The following is a 23,029-nucleotide window of genomic DNA, read 5'->3' on the forward strand; positions in this document are numbered from 1 at the left end:
TTTTTATATTTTAATATCTATTTTACTATAATTGTTATTATTATTTATTATTTGTATTATTATTTTATTATATTGTATTATTTTTAGTATGATTATAATTTTTTTCATTTAAAAATATTTTTAGTATGATGATTATTATTTATTTATTATTTATTATTTATTTTATTTTTTTATTTTTTATTTTATTATATACTGTTAATTTACTATTATTATTTGTTTGATCTTTTAGTTTTTGATTACATTCAATTTGTACCTTTATTTATTGTATTTTATTTTAACTTTTTATTTTACTAGTCTGTGCAACACTTTGGAAACTCTGTTTATAAAATGTGCTATATAAACAAAGTGGATTGGATTGGATGGCACATTCTTCTGGTTTGACTTCCTGTGGCTGTCCCAATACTTTTGCCCCTGGCTGTGTCGCATCAGCACATTGACATTGATCAGATGGCTGCATGGTGGTGGTTGTCACACAGCATTAACTTGCAGGAAACAGTCAGCAGACAGCATTGAGGCTATGTCAGCGTCAACATTAGCGTGGAACTGCACCGTGTCGACTGGAAAACGATGATGTAGACGCTTGACATTTGGGGAAATGATTCACAGCCCCACGTTACGTATGGCCACAAAATGTGTCTGGTGGACATGGGGCTCTTTTGGAATTCTTTATGTAAGATGGTGCATTCAGTGGTTCTTAACTGAGCTCATTAAGCTCACGTTACTTGTGTTGTTCTCCAATTGTCTCTTGTTTATTGCTGTTAACGGCTGCCATGACCGTGAAATAGGAATCAACAGTCATTCATTCATTCATTCATTTTCTACCGCTTTTTCCTCACGAGGGTCGCGGGGGTGCTGGAGCCTATCCCAGCTGTCTTCGGGCAAGAGGCGGGGTACACCCTGGACTGGTGGCCAGCCAATCACAGGGCACATATAGACAAACAACCATTCACACTCACATTCATACCTATGGACAATTTGGAGTGGCCAATTAACCTAGCATGTTTTTGGAATGTGGGAGGAAACCGGAGTACCCGGAGAAAACCCACGCATGCACGGGGAAAACGAATCAACAGTCATTTATGGAATATTTTCATAGTTAGAGCACAGAAAACCTGAACCATGGACAGAGTGCGATGGTGCAACGCTTGTTTGGTTGAAAAATGGGGATCGTAAAAAAGACGACGCATCATTCACAGAATTAAACTCCTCCGGATTCACGCTTTACAGAGAGTAATGTCTGTAACCTCATGTTGTCAGTTGGACATACTGTATGACTCCATAGCAACAGTGGTGGCACTCGTTCCCACTCACATTATCGCCACCGTCAACAAATGTAAGTGTAAGTAGTTTATAAAAATCATGCAGTGTTAACTATAACTGAATAAAAACAACAATTATGTAAAGTAGTCAAATGTCATGCAAGAATAGTGTAAAGCTCAATAGCCACGTATACATGGAGCCAAATATTCTAATTGCATTGGGTTTATTTACTGAAACGGAAAGAATGTAACCTTTGTATACACCTCATTCCCAAAGAAAAGTGACAATCCGAATGAACATATAATGGGATTCCCAGGGGTGGAATATTCCTTTAACCAATCCGATTGAGGTATCTTGTACCCGCTCAAACGGAAAGTTGTCAGGGTGCCTTCTTCTTCCTGGTGTTTTTCTTCTTCTGTTGTTTATTGGCGGTTGGCAAGCAGCTTTCGTGTGCATTAGCGCCATCTGTGGAACAGAATCTAAACCCTTCTATACGCCATTCACAAGTCCACTTTTATTAAAAAAGAAAATATATATCTATATAAAACATGTCCTGAGTTTAATTATAAAATATTAGCAAGATTGAATTTGATCTTTTCCTGTTTAAATTTATCCCGGGTGCGTTCTTTCAGTGCATGCTCAGATATGACGTAACACGCAGATCCAGACGTTCTTCACTTTTAAAAATGGAGGCCAGCAATCGGCACTGGACTAAGCAAAGTTTGTTTTTGATTCAAACTAAATTTCAAGACTGGACAGACGAAAAACTGGCAATACAGAGTTATTCCAACAAGTGAAAGAAAAACTTGGGGAAGTCGGTATCACGTGATTGGAATATTCCTTTCCATGGATACCTTTGTTTTCGGAAAAACTCCTCATGTAAACATGGCTACTGATAATGCCACAATCACCCGGCACCAACCAGTGCAGTCATCGCATTGGAAGAAGCCATCGATCAGCTGCAGGCGTCACTTTGTCAAAGAACAGTCGTGAAAGTTACACTCCCGCTCAAACGTTTGGGATCACTTGCAAATTTCTTATTTTTCCAAAGAAAAACAAATTTTCATGCATTTTACAAACATTTTTATCCATTTCACAAACAATGAAAATGAATGAGATGATTTTCAAAGAAGGATGTACGTTTTTGCATCAAGGCCTACTATCAACAACTGTCAGTCCTCTGCATCAATCTCCTGGTATGGCTGCTAATCCAAGTTCATCATTTTATAAGGCTAATAGATGATTAGAAAAGCCATGTAAAAAATCTCTTACCATGCTGTTAACTACTCCCTTCAGAGAGCAGCACAAACTGGGTCTAACAAGGACAGAAAAACGCTGCACAACTGTGCAAGAAGACAAATATCTGAGAGTGTGTAGTTTAAGACAAAGACGCCTCACAGGTCGTCACTTGGCAGCTGCACTAAATAGTAGCCGTCAAACACCAGTGTCAGTATCAACAGTGAAGCGGCCACTTCAGGACTTCAGACTTCATGGCAGGATTGCCAAGAAAAAGCCGATCTCAGACTGGACAAAAACATTTGCAAGTCATCCCAAACTTTGGAGCGGTAGTGTACGTGGAAATAAGAGAGCGACAGAGAGAGAAATAGAAAGAGAGATGAGATATGGTGAAATGAGAGAGAACAAAGAGATACAAAGAAATAAGAGCAATATGGAGGGAGAGCACACAGAGACAAGTCAGCCTCAGCCAACAGTAAAACACAAACAGAAGAGAAAAGTGTACGGCTAAAATAAAGCCTTCAATGGACAGAATGGACAGACTCATTTATGTTCATTCTTCCCTCTGGAAGAATAAAACAAGTTTGTCTTATATGCTTGGAGACTGTGGCCCTCATAAAAAGTGGTAATATGAAAGACCACTATGAGAAAAAGCACAAGGTTTTTGAGCAAACACATTCAAGTCTGACCTCGGGTTACAGTAAAAATACCCAGTCTTAGAGCCCAATATGTTGGTACCTTACCAGACCCGCACTGTGAAAACCTGTCACATGTCGGTAAGACAGAGTGCACTGGGGAGAAATGAAGCTTTATGGCTTATATTCCCCTTCAATCAAATGTATATGCAGATTTAAAGGGGACCTATTTTCCTTCCTCATTTTCGATCCTTTGTATTGAGTTGTGGTCTCCTATAGAGCAGCTACACACAATAACCCACACAGAAAAGGTTTTAGATCTTCTAGAATGTGTACCTATTCCGGAAAACTATTCCAGCTGTATTTCCTTTCCTTTTTTACACACTCTCAGATATTTGTTTCCTTTCCTTTCCCTTTACACACTCTCAGATATTTGTTTCCTTTCCATTCCTTTTACACACTCTCAGATATTTGTTTCCTTTCCTTTCCATTTACACACTCTCAGATATTTGTTTCCTTTCCTTTCTTTTCCTTTCCTTTTACACACGCTCAGATATTTGTTCCCTTTCCTTTCCTTTCCTTTTACACACTCTCAGATATTTGTTTCCTTTCCTTTCCTTTTACACACTCTCATATATTTGTTTCCTTTCCTTTGTTTTCCTTTTACACACTCTCAGATATTTGTTTCCTTTCCTTTCCTTTCTTTTCCTTTCCTTTTACACACTCTCAGATATTTGTTTCCTTTCCTTTCCTTTTACACACTCTCAGATATTTGTTTCCTTTCCTTTCCTTCCCCTTTACACACTCTCAGATATTTGTTTCCTTTCCTTCCCTTTCCTTTCCCACTACACACTCTCAGATATTTGTTTCCTTTTCTTTCCTTTCCTGCCAAAACGGTCTGTTTTCATGTATTACACCCACGGCCCGCCTCCATATAAAGAAGTCCGCCCCTCTGTGACATCACAAAGGAACGGTTTAACCACGCCTTTTCAAACTGAGCGTTTTGAGCCATCCCAAACCTCTCTCAGGGCTCACTTCCAAATGTGCAAAGCACATTATGTGAAATGTTTAACATGTGGTTTAACACGGGAATACGACATTCTGACTACATTTATAGGTCATAAAAGTGCGAAAAGCATAATAGGTCCCCTTTAAATGAGTGAGTGTACAGAAAAGTCAATCATAGTGAATACATGTCATCCGTTGGTGTGCCGTCAGGACCAGCAAAGCCTTCTCTGCTGGCTTAAACACTACTAGAAAGTGACCTACATTTTCAACTTCAATTCTAGTAATTGTTCCAAATTCTATGAATTTATTCCCAACAGCCTGTTATCTTCTTTTTGGAACATGCCTCTTGGCTGTTCTGCTTCCAGTAGAGTATGTCACATTTTTTTTGTCCAACCAGAGTTCAGCTGCTATGTGTTGCCCGGGGCCTGCAGAATCAGTAATGCTGGCGCATTGAAAAATCACAACCACACAATGTCACATCAGTAAATAGTCACAGTAAATAGTCACACAATAGTTGCCATGCCATGCCATGCCATGCCATGCAATTTAATTTAATTTAATTTAATTTAATTTAATTTAATTTAATTTAATTTAATTTAATTTAATTTAATTTAATTTAATAAATTTTATTTTATTTTATTTTATTTTATTTTATTTTATTTTATTTTATTTTATTTTATTTTATTTTATTTTATGTCACGTACCGAAGTATGAGGTGATATGAGCATCCAATGCCATAATGGGTACCATAGTAAGTGTCAATATAGTGATATATATAGCACATCATGACTGGTTCAAGACTCTTCATCCTTGTATTTAGCAAACATCAACTGCTTGTATTGTTTCTTGAATTGGCTCATCGTTGTGCATTGTTTGAGGTCCTTACTCAATCCATTCCATAGTTTGATTCCACATACTGAAATGCTATGGCTAGCATAACGTAGTCCTAGCATAGAAGTGTTTCAAATGTACTTCTTCCCTGAGATCATATTTTTCCTCTCTTGTAGAGGGTCATGAGTTGTAAGTTGTGACCGAAAGCATGACTTTGTGGATACAAGTGGCTGAAATTAGCTTCCTTTGTAGGGTAGCAGGACTCACCCGAAGACACATGTGTCGGTAGAGGGCCAAACAGTTTCTCCAGCAAAACCCAAGGAGGATTAATCATAAAAATCTTCTGCTTTAGTGAAAACCTGTAGTGTCTCTCCATGGCATGGGTTTGCCACCCCTGCCCTAAGAGATTGGGTAAGGAAGGCTCAGAGTAGAGTCGCACCTCCTTCACATCGAATGGAGCCAGTTGAGGTGGTTCGGGCATCTTAGTCTGGACGCCTCCCTGGTGAGGTGTTCCGGGCATGCCCAGCCGGGAGAAGGCTCATGGGCAGACCTAGGACACGATGGAGGGATTATGTCTGGGAACGCCTCGGTGTCCTTTCGGTGGAGCTGGAGGAGGTGGCCTGGAACCGGGAAATCTGGGTTTCCTTACTGAAACCCGGATAAGCAGAATAGAATGAGATGGAATAGAACGTGATATTTTTGACAGCCCTAATTTTTCCATGTGTATCTTCTGTTAAAAGGATTATTTTTGCTGTTGTAATTGACAAACGCCATACCTCCTGTTTTGGCAGCAGAAGAAGAAAAGCCGCACATTAGCCTGATGGTGACAGTCAACACAGTGCAGAAATAAATGTGTTGTTTTCCTCATTAAGATCATTTGAAGTATTTTTTGCCATGCATGACTGCAACATTAACATTAAGACTCAGGATGAATTACATTTTAAAAATGCTCCAAATGGAAGACTAATAGAGAAATAATGCAGTGTGTTGTAAGTGACGCTTCAACCTAATTGCATTCATTTGAATCCGAGGGAGAACATCAATCCTGTTGCTGCATGATTGCACTGCAAGGTTGCAAAGACTGTCTGGACAAACATTAGCAATAAAAGTCTGCCATTAGAAAGCTGGAGTCGTTAATTCTGCTAAAATGAAGAATTCTAAACCACATACGCTCATGGCGGCTGTTTGAGGTTCCACGGTTTTGGTCTAATGTTCTTCTCCAAGCGTTCCACCATCGCCTTGTGCAACATATCAAAGCTCAGCAAAACATCTGAAGTGAGTATCGGGTTGAAGTCAGTGGAGGGTTTTCTGGAGATGCTTTCCCCCCGTGAGCGTCTCAAGCCTCTGCCATTAATTACGCGTTAAAGCCCCGCTAATGAAACAAGGAGGCGAGCGCCCCCCGCCATGTCTTCACCTTCGGGGTATTTGTTAGAGTCGCGCAATGGCTCTGCATTTCAATTAATCAATTAACAAGTTGTCCACTGGCAGCTTTGGAACACACACACACGGGCTACTGTTGAATTATGCAACAGTCTTAATCAGCTTGTTCCATCCACACACAGAGAATTCAAATGATGCGGAGGAACCATTGGCCATCTCTGTGTGGAGTTTGCATGTTCTCCCCGTGCATGCGTGGGTTTTCTCCCACATTTCCTCCCACATTCCAAAAACATGCTAGGTTAATTGGCCACTCCAAATTGTCCATAGGTATGAATGTTGCGTGAATGGTTGTTTGTCTATACTGGCGACCAGTCCAGGGTGTACCCCGCCTCTAGCCCAAAGACAGCTGGGATAGGCTCCAACACCCCCTTGTGAGGAAAAGCGGTAAAAAATGAATGAATGAATGTATACGTGGCTATTGTTACTAATTGAACTACATTTTTCGATTGTCGCTGTTTTCCACATATCTCAAATATCATTTGAGTGAAGGTATTTTACTGATCACAGAAGCTAGATTTATCCAGGCATTTCTAAATTTTAGATGCAACGGATTCGGAAACCATTGGGATGACAGACGCTCCTTCAAGTGACATTACGTACCACCATTGGGGACCATGGGGAGCACCGCCATTTGAACATTAACGAAGCTTTGAGGTTCAGGTTCAAGAATGAACAGGTGACCAAGGAGGCACAGGTCATGAGAGAGTGACAGGTGACCAGAGAGGGGCACGAGGAGGAACAGACGAGGAGAATTATAGAAGGTGGTGACAGAGGAGGTGCAGCAACTGAAGAGGGAGCGAGAGACGAGGGTGACAGAGGACTGCAGCAGTCCTTTTAAAAAAGTAAATGATTCAATAAATAAATGAAAAGGCAAAGATTTGAACATTCTCATGATAGACCCAAAGTTACACCCTTGGGTACGCCTGCACAGTCTGACAGCCAATACAAGAATAGTGTCAAAAATGTCAACATTAATAATTCAAACTTAACAATGGAGTTGTCTGAGCTTTTTCTATTGATGGTTGCATAGTGAAAAATCTGAAATATTTTGAAAACGCAATCCAACGTAGATACACAAAGAAGTATATACCCGAGGTGGTAGAAAGTCACTATTTTGCAAGTGTCAAGTAAGTCTCAGGCTGTGTTCGAAACCGCATACTAACTCCTACATACTTCCATGCCCATACTATCCACACTCCGTACTGCATACCCAATCCATCAGACAGTATGCAAAGCGTTAACACTACAGCGTACTACATGATAACCCACAATGCATTGCCGAAATCGACAGGCTGAAGCTGATTTCACTTTAGCTCTAAACTCTTCATCACTTTATTGCGATTTTTTCAAAAATCAGGTGAGAAAGTGTCCATTTTGATCCCGAGTGTGCCATTTATTTGTCCAAATGCTAACCGTTTACAATTTCATTCAGACGAATTCGGCAAAATTTAAGCTAGCTGAAGTGAGCAACGCACTTCCGGTTATTTTCACAAAATAAAACACCCCCATACTTTTCTCACAGAGAAGAGTATAGCGTCTCACACAAAGTCTGATTTTTTGCAAAAAAACAATTCAAAGATGCATATTTTCCCCATTCGGGTGTTAAATTTTTTTTTTTTATTATTTTTTTGTATTTTTCTTATACAAAAAAACCCATCGTGATAAATCTTTACTTTGCGAGTCTCCAAAGATTTTGATTGACTGCCAGATTCGGAGGGAATTTGGGGGTATTAAAGTAGTTCAGAGGAGAAAAAACAGAGTTGATGGAGTATAGCGTCTCACAGAAAGTCTGATTTTTTGCAAAAAATCATTCGGAGATGCGTATTTTCCCTATTCAGGTGTTAAAAAAAATATATAGGTATTTTTCTCATACAAAAAAACCCATAGTGATAAATCACTGCTAAACACCCCCACACTTTTCTCACAGAGAAATTATAGCATCTCACAGAAAGTCCGATTTTTTGTAAAAAATATTTACAAAGATGCGTATTTTCCCCATTTAGGTGTTAAAAAAATATAGGTATTTTTCTTATACAAAAAACATGATAAATTACTGTTTTTACTTTGCGAGTCTCCAAAGATTTTGATTGACTGCCAGATTTGTAGGGAACTTGGGGGTATCAAAGTAGTTCAGAGGAGAAAAAGCAGAGTTGATGGAGTATAGCGTCTCACAGAAAGTCAGATTAAAAAAAAAATCATTACAAAGATGCAGATTTTGCCCATTCGGGTGTTAAGAAAATATATAGGTATTTTTCTCATACAAAAAAAACCATAGTGATAAATCACTGCTAAACACCCCCATACTTTTGTCACAGAGAAATTATAGCGTCTCACAGAAGGTCCGATTTTTTGCAAAAAATAATTACAAAGATGCGTATTTTCCCCATTTGGGTGTTAAAAAAATATAGGTATTTTTCTTATACAAAAAACATGATAAATTACTGTTTTTACTTTGCGAGTCTCCAAAGATTTTGATTGACTGCCAGATTTGGAGGGAATTTGGGGGTATCAAAGTAGTTCAGAGGAGAAAAAACAGAGTTGATGGATTATAGCATCTCACAGAAAGTCAGATTTTTTTTTGCAAAAAATCATTACAAAGTTGCGTTTGAGAGCCCTGTTTTACAGTATAGATAAGAGAACTTCAATTATCACAGTCTGGTCTGGGACCAACTAATTGTGCTAAACAAGGCAGTACTGGGATCTTGTGTTATATTGTGTGTATATGTATTTTTGTGTGCAGTGTCTATGTTCATTTATTTGCTTTGGGCCGCCACAAATACATTTGGCGCCGCCTGTTTGGCCACGACCATGAGCACTTTATAACGCAACTGGTCTGCCAGAGAATAAGATGACGGCGTAGGGGGGTATTGATGTTGCCAACTCAGCGACTTTGTTACGATGACGAGCGACAAATCAAACAGAAACTAAAGCCCAAAGAAGGAACATAACACAAGCATGAGTCTTACTTGTGTCTTAAATACAATATTTCTCCTATATTAGGTAATACAGCCGTAAAGGTGACTGTAGGGGTGTTACTTCATGTGTAGAGTGCTCTAATGATGTTTAAATGGCCCGCACGAGTTTGACATGGATGAAGTATGGTATGTTGTAGCCAGAAATGACAACTCAGCGACTTTGTTACGATGACGAGCGACAAATCAAAAGAAGAAACTTTTGGCGAGTCTCAAACAGGACCGGGTGCTCCTGTGTTCTTCCATTTGTAATTTAGCCTTCAGGATCAGTGCAGTCTTGATTAAAACCTGGTGTTTACGTTCCGTCGTGAAGACAGACGTTTACACGTTGGAGAAGTGCCATAGTAAGTGCAGGGAGAGGTTGTGTGCATGGCTAAGTTGTTTATTGATGTTTTCTGCCTGAGTGGGAGCCAAGTGGAACCACAACAACAGTCCAACGTGATGCGAATGTGCAAAAAAAAAAAAAATGGCAGTCCCTCGCTGAGAAGCAGCAAAGCACTGTGGTGCTTTTGGGTCTGAAAGAGCTCCAAAGTGCAGGACCTTGTGTTTGTTGCGCTGATGGATGGAGCTCATCTGTATTCAGTGTCCCCGCCTCCCCATCACAGACCCTCCGGGCTCTTTGTTATTCAAAAACTCGTAAAAAAAGAAGCGGACAATGAGCTGAGGGCCCTCGCTCTCTGAGCCGGGTGCAGCGTGATCCCGTCTGGATGTGTCGGGGTGTTGGTGGGGGGGTTTAGAGGAGGGTTAATTGGTCCTCCAGAAGACTCAAACGCTTTGTGGATTCATTTTTTTTATCTCTTTTGCTGCTGTCAGTCGCATTTCATTGATGGAACGCTTAAGTTCTCATCCTAAACTTTTCCACAACTCCTCCATGACCTCTCCAAACCTTGGAGCACATGAGCAGGAAAGTACTTAGAATTAAAATTAGAAACATGCAGACATGGGCGTCACGGCGGTTTAGCGCGCAGATCTCACAGCTAGGAGACCAGGGTTCAATTCCACTCTCGGCCATCTCTGTGTGGAGTTTGCATGTTCTCCCCGTGCATGCGTGGGTTTTCTCCGGGTACTCCGGTTTCCTCCCACATTCCAAAAACATGCTAGGTTAATTGGCCACTCCAAATTGTCCATAGGTATGAATGTGAGTGTGAATGGTTGTTTGTCTATATGTGCCCTGTGATTGGCTGGCCACCAGTCCAGGGTGTACCCCGCCTCTTGCCCGAAGACAGCTGGGATATGCTCCAGCACCCCCGCGACCCTCGTGAGGAAAAGCGGCAGAATGATGAAACATGCAGACATGCTACATTACAAATAGGAAATAAGATAAGATAAGATAAGATATGCCTTTATTCGTCCCTCAGTGGGGAAATTTGCATTGCACAGCAGCAAGAGTACAGAATCAGTTAAGCAGTACAAAATACACAATATAGAAAAATAAACAATATAAACAACCCAAGTATTAACAAAATCAACAGTTTTACCCAAAGTTATATAGAAATACAGTATGCAGATAATATGAAACAGGATGAAATATATGACCAGTCTATACACTATGCCAGTGTTTTTCAACCTTTTTTGAGCCACACCACGTTTTTTACATTGGAAAAATCTTGTGGCACACCACTAACCAAAAATGTCAAAAAATGTCTAAAATGTCACCACGACCTCACACGTGCATCAATAAGTCTATGGGAGGAACAAGGTAGGTGTTGCCACACGGACCAATATTACATTGCATCGTTTTTACATGTCGAGTTTTTCTATTTCCGAATGACCTTTCGGGAAACAATGGTATCCATGGAAAGGAATATTCCAATCTCTTGTCTACATGCGCCGTGAAAATCAACCAGAATAGTCAATAGGGCATGCCCAGTAAAACGTAAACATCAACATCACGTGATACCGGCTTCCCCAAGTTTTTCTTTCACTTGTTGGAATAACTCCGTATTGCCAGTTTTTCGTCTGTCCAGTCTTGAAATTTAGTTTGAATCAAAAACAAACTTTGCTTAGTCCAGTGCCGATTGCTGGCCTCCATTTTTAAAAGTGAAGAACATCTGGATCTGCGTGTTACGTCATATCTGAGCATGCGCTGAAAGAACGCACGCGGGATAAATTTAAACAGGAAAAGATCAAATTCAATCTTGCTAATATTTTATAATTAAACTCAGGACATGTTTTATATAGATATATATTTTCTTTTTTAATAAAAGTGGACTTGTGAATGGCGTATAGAAGAATTTAGATTCTGTTCCACAGATGGCGCTAATGCACACGAAAGCTGCTTGCCAACCGCCAATAAACAACAGAAGAAGAAAAACACCACGAAGAAGAAGGCACCCTGACAACTTTCCGTTTGAGCGGGTACAAGATACCTCAATCGGATTGGGGAAAGAAATATTCCATCTTTCTGTTTGAGCAAATAAACCAAAGTGAATTGGAATATTTGGGTCCATGTATACTATTGACATAATGGCTATTGACATAATATTTGCAAATGATGATTAATAAATGTTAATTATAAAAAGTCATATTGGATAATTCCTCACGGCACACCTGACGGTTTCTCAAGGTACACTAGTGTGCCGCGGCACAGTGGTTGAAAATCACTGCACTATGAGATCTTGCTAGTGAGTTAATATGAGGCATTCTAGAAATACTTCACATAGAACTTAATATATTGCATTTAGAGCCCTTAATATTGCATGTGGAGGTTGATCAGATATTGCACAGAGAATGGAGTCTGGAGTAACTATACTCAATATAAAAAAACAAAGTATTACACAGATGTACATAGCGATGTGTATATATAAATATCAGCGTTTACCTTGCCCAACCTTCATGTGAACGTAACCAACAAAAAAATGACCACTAAGATAATCAACTGATAGTTTGCTATTTTGACTATACAGCGATTGAATCTGTGATACTGAAATCAATGTAGTTCTCACCTAAATGTAGAACATTAATCCCCGAATACTTAAAGAGCACATTCCTGTTTGGCCTTTATAAAGACTAAATTATTCACAATGAACAACGCTCTTCATTTCTACATAGAATGATTAATTTCATTACAGACAACACAATTAAAGTTTCTGACCTTTACAAAACTGCTTTCCTTGGGACCGAATAATAATGTCTTTTCATGGTTATACATTGGAGTGTCATAATCATTTAGCCGTCTGGCCATTGTCAATTTCGGACAAACGAGTGTGTAGTTTTTACATAGTCCTGCTAACAAACGGCTGCCTTGTAAAATACATCCAGGGTCAGCAACCTTTAGCATCAAGAGAGACATTTTGCCTCCTTTTCCAGGAAAACCGCAAAGCATTACGTAGCTTAGAATCTTGTAAAACTTTTAATCTTGAATTTTTTATTTTTATTTTTATTTTTATTTTTATTTTTATTTTTATTTTTATTTTTATTTTTATTTTTATTTTTATTTTTATTTTTATTTTTATTTTTATTTTTATTTTTATTTTTATTTTTATTTTTATTTTTATTTTTATTTTTATTTTTATTTTTATTTTTATTAAATGGGTGAGAGTAGGAACGTACTAGATCGGCCAGTGACTTGGAAGTAGTGGCTGTTGGAGAACAAATTCTCCGCAACCTAATCCTCCAAGACCACTTGTTTAAGTAAATGTCATCTCCCCGAGCGTATTCGTTAATCTCCACTTATGAGAAGGAATAAAACTTTCTCACTAGTAAAAGTTAATATCATGTATTGTAAAATTGGTCAGAATAAAATCACAAAAACAGGATCCTGAGTTTCTCTTCCAATGTCCGTCTGCAGCCTCCCGACGATAAAAAGGAAAGTCAGCCCCGATTCTTGCATCCCAGAGCTTTTTGTAGGGGTATGTGTGGGGGATGGACCAGGATCCCGTTCCCAGACCAAATACTTCCTCCTTCACTCCATTATCTTCATTGCCTCCTGAGTAAATAACCGTAAATACCTAAGACCTTCCTGGTCTTTTGGTTCTCCCACAATGATCTCTGCAAATGTAACACAAAACACAATTAAGCCCATTCCTCACCTTCTGGTAGCTAAAGTTTTCCCAGTTGGCACTTTAACCAAAGTATTCCCATGAACTACTTGAAATAAACATGTATCAGCTCAGTTATGGATTTAATAAAACAATATTATCCAACATGGCATAGACTAGAGAGCTCAGGTCAATATAGGGAACCATAAGGAATTACGAAGAAACAATCTGGCCTCTTTACGGTGTGGAGGAAGGGTCTATGAATGAGGCCACAAGCAAAGCTACTGGAAATCAAAACATAAGCAGGAAAGGCGGGCAGAGACAAGAAAATATTATGATAAAAGCGCAACTTGTCTACTGTCAAACACTGGAATCTACTTTTTACCTGCACTGAAACTTCCATGGCTGTGTTTAGCGCGCAGATGTCACAGCGAGGAGACCCGGGTTCAATTCCACTCTTGGCCATCTCTGTGTGGAGTTTGCATGTTCTCCCCGTGCATGTGTGGGTTTTCTCCGGGTACTCCGGTTTCCTCCCACATTCCAAAATCATGCTAGGTTAATTGGCCACTCCAAATTGTCCATAGGTATGAATGTGAGTGTGAATGGTTGTTTGTCTATATGTGCCCTGTGATTGGCTGGCCACCAGTCCAGGGTGTACCCTGCCTCTCGCCCGAAGACAGCTGGGATAGGCTCCAGCACCCCCGCGACCCTTGTGAGGATAAGCGGTAGAAAATGAATGGATGAATAATGCAGATACAGCTCTTAGGTCCAGGTTCAAATCAGAGGATGTGGTCTATCAAGGGCAATATGAATAAACTTGACTTGAATTGATTTGACTTGACTTGACTTGACTTGACCTGAGTTGACTTGACTTGACTCGACTCGACTTCTCCCAAAAAATATGCTAGGTTAATTGGCGACTCCAAATTGTCCATAGGTATGAATGTGAGTGTGAATGGTTGTTTGTCTATATGTGCCCTGTGATTGGCTGGCCACCAATCCAGGGTGTACCCTGCCTCTCGCCTGAAGACAGCTGGGATAGAAAATGAATGAATGAATGAAACTTCCCACAAAATCTGTTTTTGGTGGATGTACTCATTTTAAAAAATACCGTCTACCGAGTGTTGGACATGGGCTAAATTGGAAATGTCAGGAAAAGTCAAGTTTTTTGAAGGTATACCAAGTCAGAAATATAAAGTGCACGTAAAGTGGATAAGAAGTGCAGGAGTTTAATATTCTAGGAAGTAGCCAGGGGTCATGTTGACTGTCTGCACACCCCAGCAAGTATTTAACTTCATTTTTCTTTCTCAGAGTTGAGCTCCACTGCTCAGCCTCTCCAGAGACTCTTAAAGGCCAACAACTCTGCTACCTGCTCTTCTGCTTCCTCTGAAGTGTTTCCTCAGTGGAACGGCAAATACATCCTCCTGGGGGAGTGGGAGGTGCGGGCCCCCCCTCAAATGCACTGTCACAGCAGTCAGGCTGGTTGTGGTCCATAGAGATAAAGACAACAATCCGCACATCTACTATCTCGGGCATTTATCCTGAAAGGCCCCAGGCATACCTTTAGGGACCTTGCTTTGCGCAGTGGGAACAGAAAAGAACCATTCCTAAAATGTTCCCACAAAAGTGGAAGCATCCAATTGACCAAAAATTCAAATTCATGGACAACTAAGGACATTTGTTGTACAGTATACGTATATTAACACATGCACTCTGCATTGTTTTCTGTCCTCAGATGTTTGTGACAATGCATTGGTGTCACATCTGCCGCCGTCAGCCTTCTACAGCTCATCTCAGCTATCCAGCAGTCACGCTCCGGTCTTCGCCAAACTCAACAGGAGAGATGGTGAGTGCCTTGTTCGTGTTGGCTGACTTGGAAAAGTTGCTGTGCTCCTTTGTATAGAAACTATCAGATGGTAATGGTAATGGTAATGGTTTAATTTCATTTGAACATGCATCAGATTACAATTGAGTGCATCCCATAATCAGTTCCCAGTTCCACATGTCCAAAAGGAGTAGGAAGAAGCAAAGCTTATTAAATCCTACCCCTCCATCTGGTACTTTTACAATCACTAACTGTTACATTTGTTCACTTCCTGCTTTCCATAATACAGTTTTTTTGTTTTTTTTTTAATAATGTACCTCGTACCGAAGTAGGAGGTGATATGAGCATCCAATGCCATAATGGGTACCATAGTAAGTGTCAATATAGTGATATATATAGCACATCATGACTGGTTCAAGACTCTTCATCCTTGTATTTAGCAAACATCAACTGCTTGTATTGTTTCTTGAATTGGCTCATCGTTGTGCATTGTTTGATTTCCTTACTCAATCCATTCCATAGTTTGATTCCACATACTGAAATGCTATGGCTAGCATAACGTAGTCCTAGCATAGAAGTGTTTCAGATGTACTTCTTCCCTGACATCATATTTCTCCTCTCTTGTAGAGAAGTATTGGATGACATTTTTAGCTAATTGCTTATTTTTAGCCTTATGCATTATTTTAGTTGTTTGAAGATGAACTATATCAGCAAGTTGAAGTGTTTGTCATTTTAGAAATAAGGAGTTAGTATTATGAATTATCCTTACTGACATTTTTTGCAGTACATTTAGCGAGTGAAGATTGCTTTTAATGCATTGTAATTTAATGCATCGTTTACTCTGTTTTTACTCAACTCTATTTTTATTTCTTTTTTTCTCCACTGTAAAGCGTATTTGAGTACTCTGAAAAGCACTATACAAATAGTAATAGTAATAGACAGTAATGTCATGAAATAGTCTGGCCACTAGGCTACATACTACATATATACATATTTATATTTCTTTTTGACTAACAAATGTGATCGTTACTGTACAAGGTTTGATAAAAAACAAAATGTACAAAAACTGAGGCAACTTTTTCCATAGGTAATCCTATGGAATAGGATTAATTAACTCTTTAACTAATTAACTATTTACCACTATTTAACTAATTATATATACTATAATGAACTATTAATATAGCTAAATCCAATGAATCCATTCCAGCCGCCTAAAAATGTCAACAAAAATCAATTTCGTAAATAATTCTAGTTTTACATGCAGAAACAATGTAAAAAAAAATGTAAATGACAAATGGATGGACTTTATTGTTTATGCAGACTTCCCGCCAAGATGTTAGTGTGTTCTCTGTAGGCGGCATTATGAATTATCCTTACTGACCAGTATGGTTCCAGTATCATAGTTCCACTTCTGATGACACTATTGATAACACAGTTAGGCTGAAACTACTGTTTTGGAATGAATATGATTGATATACAACCAAATGTGCCCATTTCTGAGCACATACTTGACTTTTGGCGTCGCCCAGGGTTCTATTCTAGACCCATTTTTATTTCAGCACTTTGATGGTTAAATATGATTGAACACCACGTGTAAATCAATATTTTTTTGAAGAGATTGTTGAGTGACATCGAGGGTATTATAAGTAAAAAATGCAAAAGACTGCAAGCAAATCGAGCTAGCGCCAGAGTTAGAATTACCACCAACGACAACTTTAGTCCCTCATCAGCTCTTGCAAAGCCAAAGAGCAGCCGAGCACATTAATAACCTCCTCAAGGGCAACTTCTCAACGCTAAATAGACAGATATTTTTACAAGAGTCTTTTTATGTGCTTGCGGGAGGCCACAAACACAAGCGTCAGATCAATGTTAACGTCGCTAGGCGGCCGCTGGATGACTTTGCCGGCACATTTGCTCCATAAGGGGACACCAGGGTTGACATTTGTTTGTTTAGCGTTTCGCAATTTGACAAAATCAATGTCCCTCTGGTACCAACGCTTCCTCTTCATTTCCTCTTTATCATTCCTGAAAATCTGCAGTAGACCTGACCTGGTTAGTGTCCCAAGCCAAGATGGAAACTAAGTTAGATTCCGATGTTGCGGATCCCCAGGCTGCCTTTTTATCGATGCTAATTGTCAAGTTGTCAAAAGAATACAACATCATCAACGCCTCCCTGCTGTTTTGTGGTTAGATTATGGGGCTGTTGTGTGTCACCTCTCCTCGACACACACATATATTATCGCCATCGTGAGTGCTTACTGAGAGAATCAATCGATAAATAAATCAAGTCCTCCAATTCACTTCATCTGCTGCGCTTGTTCTCAGAGGAGTAGCCTCACCTCTCGCTTCATCTGGCCCTCGAAATGAACATAGACTATGTGAGCCACCCAGGTGATTGTGGGCCTCTTAAATTTTCTCAACAGCTGTAATCACTTTCCACATCCAGCCTAGCATAAGCACGTGGGTGGTGAAACATTGTCAGGATGGTAAATATTGTTTGTCTATCATACCTCACCTCATACCTTTTATGTTCTCTCAAGGGCAGGGGTCTCAAATACGCAGCCCGCGGGCCAAATGTGGCCCGCAGGACACTAGTTTGAGGCCCCCGCCTTGATATGAAAGTTTAATGTTAGTGCGGCCCGCGCAAGTTTGATATGGATGCTGTATGGTATCATGTACCCAGAAAAAATTATTACGTTTGATTCATGTTCATGTTAAAGGTTAAATAACTGTTAATAGCATGATGTGGGGACACTATGGGACTGCCTTAACACTTTTGGGACTTGAGGCTGTCCTGCTAGGTGCTAGCATGATGACAGTTAGCATGTTAGCATTTTTGCTAATTTACTAATGTCTAAAGGCAAATAGACACATGGCATGATGTGGGGACACTATGGGACTGCCACAACATTCTCAGTCCTTGAGGCTGTCTTGCTAGGTGCTAGCATGGTAGCCGTTAGCATTTAAGCTAATTTACTAATGTCTAAAGGCAAATAGACACATGGCATGACGTGGGGACACTATGGGACTGCCTTAACACTTTTGGGACTTGAGGCTGTCTTGCTTGGTGCTAGCATGGTGGCCATTAGCACACCGGGCTATTTTCTAGTTTATATATAAATATAGAGAGTCATTACAGTTATCCCTCATTTATTGCTGTTAATTGTAATAAGTACATTTTCACCAAGTGGGATCTCTTCTTTATAAACTGAATAATGTTGTAGTTATGGCATACAAAACCTGTTTATGATCATAATTTTTTCCATTATTAGAGCCCTCTAAACATGAAATAAAACCCCTATAATCACCTTTATGTTTGTATTACTAAATATAGTAGATGTAATCAAAGAAAATCAGCCATTCAAGACATTAATAAGACTTGCTCATTTGTGTGGCAATAAATGTCTTCCCGACATGTTGAAAGGCAAGTACACACATGGCATGATGTGGGGACACTATGGGACTGCCTCAACCTTTTTAGTATTTGAGGCTGTCTTGCTAGGTGTTAGCATGGTAGCTGTTAGCATGTTAGCATTTAAACTAATTTACTAATGTCTAAAGGCAAATAGACACATGGCATGATGTGGGGACACTATGGGACTGCCTTAACACTTTTGGGACTTGAGGCTGTCCTGCTAGGTGCTAGCATGATGACAGTTAGCATGTTAGCAGTTTAGCTAATTTACTCATGTCTAAAGGCAATTACACACTATGGTATGATGTGGGGACACTATGGGATTGCCTCAACCTTTTGGGACTTGAGGCTGTCTTGCTAGGTGCTAGCATGGTAGTCATTAGCACACCGGGCCCGAGGTTCACAGCACAGGTTGCAAGCCCATCAAAATTTTTGCGGGAATTTTCTAGTTTATATATAAATATATATAACATTTTTAAACCATTATTAGAGCCCTCTAAACATTAAATATAGTAGATGTAATCAAAGAAAATCTGCCATTCTCGACATTAATGATCCTCTTGCTCATTTGTGTAGCAATAAATGTCTTCCCGACATGTTGAAAGGCAAGTACACACATGGCATGATGTGGGGACACTATGGGACTGCCTTCACACTTTTGGGACTTGAGTCTGTCTTGCTTGGTGCTAGCATGGTGGCCATTTTCTAGTTTGTATATATCCCTAGTTTATTGCTGTTAATTGTAATAAGTGAATTTTCACCAAGTGGGATCCTTTCTTTATAAACTGAATAATGTTGTAGTTATGGCATACAAAACCTGTTCATGATCATACATTTTTTTAAACCATTATTGGAGCCCTATGAAATAACACCCCTATATTCACCTTTACGTTTGTATTACTAAATATAGTAGATGTAATCAAATAAAATCAGCTATTTAAGACATTAATAAGACTCTTGCTCATTTGTGTAGCAATAAATGTCTTCACGACAGGAAGTGATGTCAGGTCTTTAGATTTTTTTTGTCAGTGATCAGTCTGGTGCTTTTCTCGCCGAACAATTACTGACATCAGGTGACAAATGTCCAAATTTGGAATATAAAATGCTGGCACTCGCAACTTTCTGTGGCCCCATGGCTGGTTATTTAGCAGTAATGCTGAATAAAAAATGTCAGCCAAAGGACAGTGAGTGTTTTTTTTTTTTTGGCACATGATTTTGCGGAACAATAGAGTACATTGCAAAGGGAGTAGTTTGTTCCATGCACTATTGTCCAAAGAATTTTGACGAAAACCTGGGTCTAAAACCTGAGGTTTGACAGTATTATTATCTTTGTAAAGACGGAATACTGAGCGGAATTCTCTTGTCATTTCCTCCATTAGCAGCATTTGAACATCATAGAAGCTCTTCCAGTTTCAAAGAAACATCTTTCTCCCTCCAGCGTGGCTCTTCCTCTCCATGTCGTCCGGTTTTTGAATTAGCATGGTTTAATTGCTCGTCTACATTCCGCTGTAATCATTAGCAGACGTCGCACTCCAGCTCGTAGCGACATGCCAAATGTTAATGGCGCTCTTTATGTCTGAGCGCTTCCTTCGCTCAGGATCGCTGACAATCCTCAATGACAGCGCCGCAATTATGCCAGACTTTAGAAAAAAATATTGTGCTGCAGTAATCACATTTTTTGTACGCGATTTTAAAAGTGTAGTTAAACTTTAATTACAAGCTGCTACACGGGTCTGTGCGCGGGCCTGCCACCTCATCGACAGACGTGTGGTGCGTTCATGTTGTTTCCGCAGGGCCTCGCTGGGCGCTTCGCTTCCAGCTCATTAAGATCATCATCTGTCTTGTGACCAGCCGCCGCATCTCCACATCTTCATACACGTCTAAATTACACCTGACTCCACTTTGGCGACCTCTTGGCGTTTCCTTTCACTCGTCACGTTCCGTCCTAGTGGAGCCGCCAGCTGGAATATCGCTGCATTATTAATCACCTCGTTATGGCGTGCGTCCATCTGCTCCTTCCCGTCCTCCATCCTTGACTTGCTGTGGTGTCCTCGTTACCTGTTACTAGGGCCGCGCTCCAGTAGCCCGAGACCGACAAATTGAGTCTGTGTCAGGTATCGCCGATCCGACAGGTGAAGCACGGCGTGCGGAAAGTGGGAATAATCCTTTTGAGCCTTGCGAGGCGAAGGAGAAGTGGCTGACATCGCGACATGATGTTCTCCACTGACTTCCGAGTTCCTGGACCTCTTTGATGGAAAGTGACAGTTGAGCCATCAGCTTCGACAGCGTAGACGCGCGTGTTTCCACGGAATACGCCGTTCTCCCGTCTTGATCAGGAAAGGTCAAAGTGGTTTAGTCCACTGCTTATTAGCGTTGCCCTTTTATCGCTTCAAAGGTCACACTTGCCATGTTTGCGCCGCTTGTTTCTGACTGCTAATTAATGGAGAGACCTAAGCTAACAGACATTTCTAATTTGACAGAAAGCGTCTGCTGTGTTACCTGAGCATATCATGATTGATTTGTCCATTAAAGGGGAACTAAACAAACTACCGAGAACGTGCCGAGGTCGTCGGCCACATGAAGTGGAACAAAAATTAAATTATCTTGTGTAGGATAGCAGGCAAAGGCAAAAAACACAAGGAAGGAATTGAATAGTTTTTGACCTTTAAACAAAAGGAGCCGCAGACAAAAAAAACTAAAGGATACGCCGATCCCTTCCACCGATCGGCATCCAGAACTAACATGTCTGCCGTGTGGGACTTCCTGTTTTTGGGAGAGTTACAGTAAACCTCGGATATATCGGATTCAATTGTTCCCACTGGTTTTGTCCGATATAAGCGAAATCCGTTATATGCGTATACCGGAAAATGTCCGTTTTACGCATATATCGGATTTATATCCAGTATAGTATGCGTAAATTGGATTTTATCCGTTATAAAAAGGCACTTCCTTGACTATGTTTCCAATGTACCTGGACGCGCAGGCAACGCTGCAAACGCTGCAAATGACGTCGTATAGCGGCCTGTCACGATTCGGCGAATCGGAGCGCCACGATGCGGCCATCCGATATATGCGAGGGAAATTTAATGGAAATGCATTGGAACGGGACTGGAGATTTTGTCCGAAATAGGCGAAATCTGTTACAAAAAATCCGATATGTGCAATGAATTTTTATTGGAAATGCATTACAGAAAAATTGGTTCTTTTTTATCTGTCCGTTGTGAGCGAATTTCCGATATATCCGAGTCCAATATATCCGAGGTTTACTGTATATATATTTTGCACTCTGCAACACGTACCTGAAAAATCTCACTGGGGTGGCAAGCACTTGGCAGGGTGTGGTGGACTTTGATCATCTGTCCAACAGCGGCTAATAAAGCCCCGGTCCCAACCCCCCCACTTCCCCAGTTGGGCTGTCCAATGAGCGCTCCAAGCTTCCATGGACCAGTAAACGTGAAACGTGCATGGTGCACACTGGTTTCAGCAGTGGTGCCAAGCTGACGGACCAGTGCCGGCATTTTGTCTCCTCCCCGGGCAGAGAAGAGGGAGTCGGCTGCATCTGCAGTACAGAAGGAGGCGGATGCGGCTAGAGGGGCACAGCAGAGGCGGGCAAACCTGCTTTTCAATCAGGGTTTTATAAGACTAGAAATGAATGCATTGTGAAATGGAAAACATAAGTTGTGGACACCAGCATTTCGTTCGTTCGTTCATTCATTCATTCATTCATTCACAAACAAGTTGTGGACACCAGCCTTTCATTCGTTCGTTCGTTCGTTCGTTCATTCACTCACTCACTCATTCATTCATTTTCTACTGCTTATCCTCATGAGGGTCGCGAGGGTCTTCGGGCAAGAGGCGGGGTACACCCTGGACTGGTCGCCAGCCAATCGCAGGGCACATATTGACAAAAAAACATTCCCACTCACATTCATACCATTCATACAGTCATACAATAACCTAGCATGTTTTTGGAATGTGGGAGGAAACCGGAGTACCCGGAGAAAACCCATGCATGCACGGGCAGAACATGCAAACTCCACACAGAGATGTCCGATAATGGAATCGAACTCGGGTCTCCGAGCGGTCTCTGCGCGCTAACCACTTGGCCGCATTTTGTTCATGTTCTGGTAAAAAAAAAGCAGTCTAGTCTAGTCTAGTCTAGTCTGAAGGCTCTGTCAAAAAAAAAAAAGTATTTATACCACAAATACGCTGTCTTGTTATTGTACAGCCAGGCAGTTCCCAAACAACGCATCCACACATTGGATAAAGTTTGTTCTGAAGCAGGGGTCTCAAACTCTATTTACTTGGGAGCCACTGAAGCTAGGGTCTGGGTGAGACTGGGCCGCATCAGCCCCCCCCCCCCCCTGTTTTATTAAAAACAGAAAAATATACAAACTTTTTCAGTGCTTTGGTTCCGATTTTCTACA

General features: G+C 40.5%; 1 protein-coding gene across 1 annotated transcript in view; it reads left to right on the plus strand.

Moving 5' to 3' along the window:
• LOC131140628 (contactin-associated protein-like 4) overlaps positions 1-23,029 on the plus strand; it is a 90,550-nt gene that overhangs the window by 14,184 nt on the left and 53,337 nt on the right. Inside the window, exon 2 of the mRNA XM_058091233.1 lies at positions 15,098-15,208. Coding sequence (XP_057947216.1) covers positions 15,098-15,208 — 111 coding nt within the window. The remainder of the gene's footprint in view (positions 1-15,097; positions 15,209-23,029) is intronic.

The sequence above is a fragment of the Doryrhamphus excisus genome, chromosome 1 (genome assembly GCF_030265055.1).
Source record: "Doryrhamphus excisus isolate RoL2022-K1 chromosome 1, RoL_Dexc_1.0, whole genome shotgun sequence".
Taxonomy (NCBI): Eukaryota; Metazoa; Chordata; class Actinopteri; order Syngnathiformes; family Syngnathidae; genus Doryrhamphus; species Doryrhamphus excisus.